The 7,840-nt window shown below is 37.9% G+C and overlaps 1 protein-coding gene across 1 annotated transcript; it reads left to right on the top strand.

Annotated features, from left to right (window-relative positions):
* The first annotated feature begins 2,954 nt into the window (after positions 1-2,954).
* Positions 2,955-7,434, top strand: N6AMT2 (N-6 adenine-specific DNA methyltransferase 2 (putative)). Its single transcript, XM_010572632.1, has 4 exons — positions 2,955-3,107; positions 4,018-4,100; positions 4,763-5,043; positions 6,591-7,434. Exons 1-4 carry the CDS (start codon positions 2,958-2,960, stop codon positions 6,716-6,718), a joined length of 642 nt encoding a protein of 213 aa, XP_010570934.1. The 5' UTR covers positions 2,955-2,957; the 3' UTR covers positions 6,719-7,434.
* The last annotated feature ends 406 nt before the right edge of the window (positions 7,435-7,840 follow it).

Genomic DNA, 7,840 nt, shown 5'->3' with positions numbered 1-7,840 from the left:
ATGGAGCTGTTCTCAGGTCTGTGGCAGGTAAGCTGCTCCTGGTCCACAAATCCTGCCTTGTCCCTCTTTCCCTACTCCACAAAACCATTGGTACATAAGAAAACTGCTTCAGGTTTGTGTGCAGGTTTGTCAGTTCTGCCTTTCTGACGTCCCCTGACTTAGCCATCCTATTCAGAAGCCGTTCTGTTTCATGGCACCCGGGCCCCAAAAACTTGAGGTTTTGAGTTTTTCCCAGTTGACTGCAGGGGAACAAGCTGGCTGCCTGTGCTTGAGGATGACCTCTCAGATGTTTGAGAAGTTTTGATTTGTATTAAAAGACTCTACAAAACAGATGTAGGTATGGCCTACTCCTAGAGAGTCTGCGTGAGGACAGAGCACGGGCTGCTTGTGGAGGAACCCAGGGGCTGGGGCAAGCATGGATAGGCAAGCTGGAGCATCGGGGCTCAGGAGCCTTGGGAGTTAATAGAGTTTAAAGGTTCCCTAAGTGCCAGAGGCACTGTGAGTTTCTCTGCTTCCTCCCATCCTCCCCCAAAACTTTCAGGGTTGTTTCTGGACTTGAGAGCAGTGAACTTTCTGGGAGGGATATAGAGGGCTTTCAAAGAGTAGAACTTTCTCCTTGAAGTCAAAGGAATTTACAAGTCTTGTTCACATAAACTCACTTTAATAGTTTTCTGATGTCGTTCTTGAGCATGAAAATGTCTTCATGCTAATGACCTAAGTCAGTATATATAGACAATATATGTATATTCAGAAAAATATCTTGAATTTTGAAGGTGTTCTTAATAGATGTACATAATATTTCTACCATATGTTCCGAGTTACCTCTCCTTGCAACCTCACAGTTAATTACTGCTTGGTTCCTAAGGCTTTAATTTACAAACCGAAAGGAAGACTATTAAAAAATCAACTAAAAAAAATATTTCTAGAAAAAAGGTGTCTATGGCTGTATGCCTTTTTATCTACTGAAACCATGGGTAATGGTTCATCAGCAATTTTGTTTGTGAGGGTTTCATTTCATGGGCATGGATTTAGTCCTTGCAAAAGCCTGTATGGGCTCACTGAACATAAGATCAAATTTTCAGCTTTTGACTTAAGAACTGCAAGTTTGCATCTGTTTCAGTTTCTTAGTGTCAAAGCATAGATGTGTCCCTGCCTAGGGGATAATAGCAAACAAGATTACTACATGTATGATGCACTTAATAAAAAAGTTTTGAGATGAGGAGTGATTTTAAACTTCTAATGTCTGTCCCAATGAAAAAGCGTTCTTGTATAGGGCCTAAAATGGACTGTAGCATTGTGTATTGTTAGAGCATTGTTGCCAAAAACTGTATTATCTGTGTGAATTTGCAGTCATTTTTATAGTAAATACTTTAAATAATACATAGTTTAATAATATAAATAATTTTAAAGCATTTATGTTTTATTCAACAAAACACTAGGGATGAAATTAGCGATTTTAGTTTTACTAGGTAGCTTGACTCCTGAATTCTCATGCATGAGACTAATGGCATAGGTGGGTCTTCAAGCTCTGAATGATTCCCTGTTTGGCCAACCCAGCCTGAGAAACCAGCAAGTCAATAAAGGATACTCTGGAAAAGCTAAGTGCTTTACTCTTGCCACATGTAGGTGTGTACTGTGTCAGTGGAGTGGCAGAGTAATTATTCTCGTGAATACTGATGAGTTATCTCACAGTGGCAGGTTAATGATGCCATTTTTCCAGCAGGTAGGGAGAAGCTGTGCTTTAGGAAATGTCTGGAAACTCTGCTAGGGCGAGCAGCATGGAGGGAAGGGTGGAAAGGGAGGAGACTGAATTCTGGAGTTCTTGTTGTAATGCAGGGAATGGGGAGAATAAAAACTGTGAGCAGCCATACTTCAAATTATACTTAACTTTTGAAGTTGCACACAGTTCAGATGGCACGTGGTTCTCTTGGTGACTTCTGCACAAAGGTCAGCGTATGCCCGTTTCCAAGTTCTGTTCAAGTCACTGCTTGTGTGCTAGTTCTTAGATCAGAACATGGGAGAAAATGGGTTTCTTGAGAGAAGAATCTTTTCAAGTTTTCTCCAGTACTTTTCACATGCACGGTTCCTGGTTTCGTCCCCTTCGTTCCAGGAGGTGGCACTGTCCCTTCTGGGAAGGACACAAACGTGTTGGCTTTCCCTCTGGGCAGATGCCACTTGGCTGCCTGGGGTGAGCAGGGTTCAGCGATACTGTGCAGTGTGACCCAGTTCAAGAGTTTTCTGAAAATGGCTATACTTTTCCATTAGTATATACCATGTCTTTTTGATATGAGTTATGTCCATGTCTTACATACAAAATACACAAATTTTCAGTTGAGTAGCGTTATCTTAGAAAAACATCTTCTTGAGCTTCTTGCCTGCTTTTGTTTGCAGAAGGTTTCTGGTATTCAGAGGACTCTTTTTATGGTGTGGAAGTTAAAGCCAGGTGATGCTGATCCTAGAATGCTGGTTTACTTCATTTTGAGTCAGAATGGTGTGACTTTTGAACATGGAAAGGAATGACCGGTAGCCATCATTATTTCTAGGAGAGAAGGGAATAATTTCTATAGGATTTGCCAAATCCACTAAAGGTTGTTTTTTCTGCAAGCTGATACAAAAAAGGTTTACAGATTCAGGAAATCAAGAATGGTAATGACAAGTTCCCTGTAAGAATATAAGCCAAATCTGTGTTGTATAGAAAGGGAACAGTGCTGCTGCTGTTCCTGAATTCTCTCTGGAGGCATGTTATTTCCAATCTGCCTGTCACTGGTTGAAGAGCTCCTAAGTAGAGGGAATATGTTTTCTCTTGTGAGGAGGTTTTCCTAGTTAGCTGTTAGAGTAAGTTTGCACTGTCAGTGGAGGTTGTTTTACCTCAGGAGACTATGCCGTTATTAAAAGCATTCACCACTGAAAAGGGTTACTTTAATTATTTTTTTTCCCTCTGGTTGACATCTAGAAAAATGGATGATGATGATGATGACATTCCCCAGCTTTCATCCCATACGCTGGCAGCCCTCCAGGAGTTCTATTTGGAACAGCAGCAGAGAGAGGGCATGAAGACCTCCCAAGGGTTTAATCAATATTCCATTGGCTCAATAGAAGAAGACTGGGTAAGAAACTATAAACTTCAGTGAATGAAGCACAGTTAGAGGAGTAGCCTTTACCAAGTTTCTTCTGTGGATGGATAATGAAATGGAATTAAAAAGGGGAACGCTCAGGATGTTCCTAGAGTAGCAAAATCAAATTATTCATGGACAGTAACACTGTGGGGTATTTGCTTTAATATTAAATCTGGGTATAGTTGTCTGTTCTACATGTGTGTGGTGGGTACAAACTGAAATTACATGAAGAGGGAATAAGGCTGCCAACAGAAGCATCTATCCCTTCTGGAAGTTTTAACTCCAGCCTGGTATGTGAAGGTAGTAAAGATTCTTCCCCGAGTTTGAGACAAATGCAGTGTAACAAGATCAAGTGATCTTTCGTTTCACATCATACTTATGTGTTTTATTTCGTTGGTTTTATAGATTGCTGCTTTGCTGCTTTTTTTTCTTCTGACAGACTGATTTCTGATTTGTCTCTGGGTTGTTTTTTTTTTTTAACTCTTCCTTTTTCTGATCTCTTCTGATTTAGTACTTTTATCCTTTATTTCCTTCTATACTGTCACTTTTCAAGTTCCTTTTTCCTCTTCTGCTAAAGTAACTCAATTTAAGAGCACATAAATATTGTGCATCTGCACACTGAGTTTGAGCTAACCTTGTCAGTGATTTTGCATTACTTCATTTTCCGAATGCTGCATTAAATGCTTTGGAAACACACAGTGTAAGCTACCGGCTGCATGTCGCTTCGTTACAGAAGTAAAAAGACTGTCAGGAAAATAGTCACATTTCCAGCTTTACAGTTTGTGAACTGAGAAGTTGCTGTGGATTTTGATTTTCTTCAAATATGACTCACCACACCTAACTGTACATAGCACAGTCAGAAGATTTGATGTTGTTTGTAATTGTGCATTATCTTTCTCAGCAATTGAGCCAGTTTTGGTACAGCGATGAAACTGCATCATGCCTGGCTAATGAAGCAGTTGTGGCAGCTGGAAAAGGTGGCAGGTAGGTTTTGATAATTACATTGTAGATTTAACATGTCTTTTCTGTAAATATTTTGTTTCTACTATGTAGGTAGAGCATGAAGTTTAATTCGTTACTCATTGTAGTTGATCTTTGTTCAATTGAGATACTGCAGAAATGCTTTGCTATTATTTATTTAATTAATAGTTCATACTGATCTTACCATTTAGCATTTCATTGAATGTTGTAGGCTCTGCCTTGTAAAACCTTACTGTGAATCTTTTTATTTTTTAAGAAATACAAAGAGCTCCAGAGCATATTAATGACTTGTAATTCTTTTCTCTGTTTTCATACAGTGTTTCTGTAGAACAGATGGAAAAACTTGGTTTTCTTCCTATTTCTGTAAGGAGTCGTTTTTAATTTTAAGTTTTCAAGTATATTTCCGTGCTGTTCTGAAACAAGACTTTCTCTGTAGTTAAGCTTAAGGTCTTTGTGCAGCATGGAGGTTGAATAGGTAATGGCTTCAATACTTAAAACTCTGTTATTAAAGTAATTATTTGTTAGAATGGAGGAAGTATAGCTTACGTTTTTGGGACTAATATTTAAAATGTTTTCCCAAAGCAGCCCTGAGGACTGCTGTAGGGTTTGTTGTTGTTGTTATTTGCCTTTTACATTAATATTCTAAGTTACTGTCTCTTTTTCAGGATAGCATGTGTTAGTGCACCGAGTGTGTACCAGAAACTGAAAGAACAGGATGGTAAAGATTTTTCAGCATGTATACTGGAGTACGACAAAAGGTTTTCTGTATATGGAGAAGAATTTATCTTCTATGATTACAACCACCCTTTGAACTTACCTGAAAATCTCCTGCCACACAGTTTTGACATCGTAATAGCAGATCCACCCTATCTGTCTGAGGAATGTCTTCAAAAAACTGCAGAGACCATCAAATACTTAACAAAAGGAAAGATTCTGCTTTGCACAGGTATAATTGATAAAAATATTAGGTCACCATTAAGCACCTTGTTCTCTCTCTCAAAAGACGAACTTACTCAAGTGAGAAAAATACTAATTTATCAGTAATTCAAGGAGGAATATGTGTCCTACACTTTTTATTGAAGTACTTTAGTTCAACCTTTATTTTAAATTGAAGGCATGTGTTTTTTAATAGTTGTAGTCAGTACTTTTTTCATATGGCATTATGAGTTTTAATAAATTTTTGAAGAATTACAAGATCATCCTGCAAAGTTCCAGAAATACTTTTTTTCTTGTAAAAGGGCCACTCTCTGTAATTGCAATGATTGAAATCTGGGTATGACGAACATAGGTGCAACTTATTGTTAATGTCTTATTCAATAACCTTACGAATTTGTGATTTTTTTTAAACGTGTCAGTAGCTGCAGGATTTCAGCTGCCACATACAAAATTAGAATAGACTAGAATAGACTACTTCAGTTGGAAGGGACCTACAATGCTTAAATGCTAATACTACTTAACATCGAAGGTGAGCTAAGTAGAAAGAATGACAAATAGGTTGGAATGGCCTTTGCTGAGTAAAGTGGGATGATTTTAGCTAAGTCTTGAAAAGAAAAACAAAATCAACTTTTTTTTTTAATATATATATATTACCTGTCCTTACTGCTAAACATAGACATTTTAATCTGAATGAATGTATGAGGGGATTCTGCCACTGTGTTTCAAGTAAGGAGATTTTAGGCACTGAAATACAGCAGGAGGAATTAAAAACCAGCGATAAGAGCAGTGAAACTGGATAACTTACCAACTGTACTTGCACTTGCTGGTTTAAGAAGTGATGAGTATCTGCTTTAGCCATGGTGTTTCTTAAAATGTAATCTTATTACAAGATGTCTGAAGACATCCAGGACACTTTTGCAAAAAAACAAAGGACAAAACCCCTCTATACATACAATTTAAGGGAAGTCAACCAAGCAGGCAAAATAAAGAAAATGTAAAATAATATATGGCCGTACAAAGCCTACTTCTTTGTTTAATTGCACATGGCAGTCATGCACAAGGATGGTTCTCAGAATTTTTTTCCCTAAAATGGATAGGTGGTCTTCAGTTTACAAAGTTTGAGAAATACTGCTCAAGAAAATGATTTCTCAGTGTGTAGCTGTAAATATCGCACTGCAGTTTATTTAAGTGGAAGAGTATATGTAATCTGTTTGCATTTCCCATGGCTCCCTTCCAGGTAATTTCTTTGGCATGTAGCAAGAAGATTGAGTTCAAGTTTCTGTTTTCTATAAAAGGGGCACTGATCTTACCCACTACCTATTTTTATGAAACTTCTCGGACATTCATTTCCTTGGGGCATCTTCTATTCTTTCAGATTTATTTTAAATTTTCCAATAGATTCAGTTGTTAAAGAGGGCTGATAGTGTAGCTGCTTTAAGCCTTGCTTCCTGAAAAAAAGCAGGCTCTCTCTATATATGCATTTGGGAGGAGCTATTAAAAAAGCCCAAACATTCTGTTACTGTTTTTCTCATTGAATACTACTTATTTTTGCTGCAGGTGCAATCATGGAGGAACAGGCAGCAAAGCATCTTGGTGTGAAGATATGTAAGTTTATTCCAAAACACTCACGAAATTTAGCCAATGAATTTCGATGTTACGTGAACTATGCCTCTGGACTGGACTGATTCTCATAAGAAGATCTACTAATTTTTCAGTCAAGCTCCTTTCTGTTTTTTGTCAGTGACTCAGTGCTGAAATACTCAGCTCCAAGTACTGTTTTCTGGGCTAGCTTTAATCAACATGATGTGATAGCCTCTCTTTTAAATGTGTAAGCATTTGCAGTTAACTGTGTTTTGTATCTTACCTGTTAGGTAAATGGGGACCAAACAATGCAGGTGCTGGATAATGGGAACTTCTCTGTTAGAGTTTCATTCTAACTGGTAGTTTTTACCATTCAAGGACTCTTCAGTGACCTCTCTGAAGTGATTTTAGCTGGTTGGCTTATAACAACACATAGGTGCTTGCCTCACAGATATCAGAATTGTCATTGCATCAGCCGATGACTTGGCAGCTAGTGGATGGTTGAAAGAGCATGAATAGTGGTCTCCTTTCAATCTTGAGAGATGCTCCCTTAATAAAAGGATTGAGGGATGTTTGTTCTGAACATGTCATGTTTTCAGATTCATTATCCAGCAGACTGATGTTTTTATAAAGGATAACTAGAAGAGAAAATAGGTCTCCTTCTGGGGAGGCCTCTCCAGTTGCTTTTAATAATAATCAGAACTACCTGCCAGTTGCCAAGTAAGATAAGACCTACTATCCACTATTGTTGCCAGACTGGCTTTTTAAAAACTTGTGGTTATTATTTCACCTTTTCTCTAAAGCCTTGTCACAAACCCAGACTTTCTTTTTGTAAAAGATAAGATCTATTTTGTCATCACTTACTACCATGTAAACTTGTGTACGTATGTATGTATGCTGTACTAGAGAAAAAGTAATGTAAGTTGTTAAACGTCTCTCTGCAGAAGTACGGTGTATTTATTTTGTGATGTTTATGTGTTAGTGCAACAGAACGTCATGAGCTTTTAAAAAAACACACAACTAGGCTGTTCTATTTACTAGTTCAGCTAATCTCCAGAGGTGGTATAAACCTGATGTTTCCTTGAAAAAAGCACAGTAAGGATTTCCCCATTAGAAAGAGGTTTACTTTCATTAAGAATCCTACACATTAGTCAGGCCAAATCACCTGGAATACAAAGTAACTACTAAATTAAAATGCAACACGTCAGCCAGTCTTTGCATTAGTG

The sequence above is a fragment of the Haliaeetus leucocephalus genome, unplaced genomic scaffold, assembly GCF_000737465.1.
Source record: "Haliaeetus leucocephalus isolate CR32 unplaced genomic scaffold, Haliaeetus_leucocephalus-4.0 Scaffold351, whole genome shotgun sequence".
In the NCBI taxonomy this organism is placed as follows: domain Eukaryota; kingdom Metazoa; phylum Chordata; class Aves; order Accipitriformes; family Accipitridae; genus Haliaeetus; species Haliaeetus leucocephalus.
The sequence above is the reverse complement of the archived record's forward strand: the minus strand, read 5'-3'. Positions and strand labels throughout refer to the sequence as shown.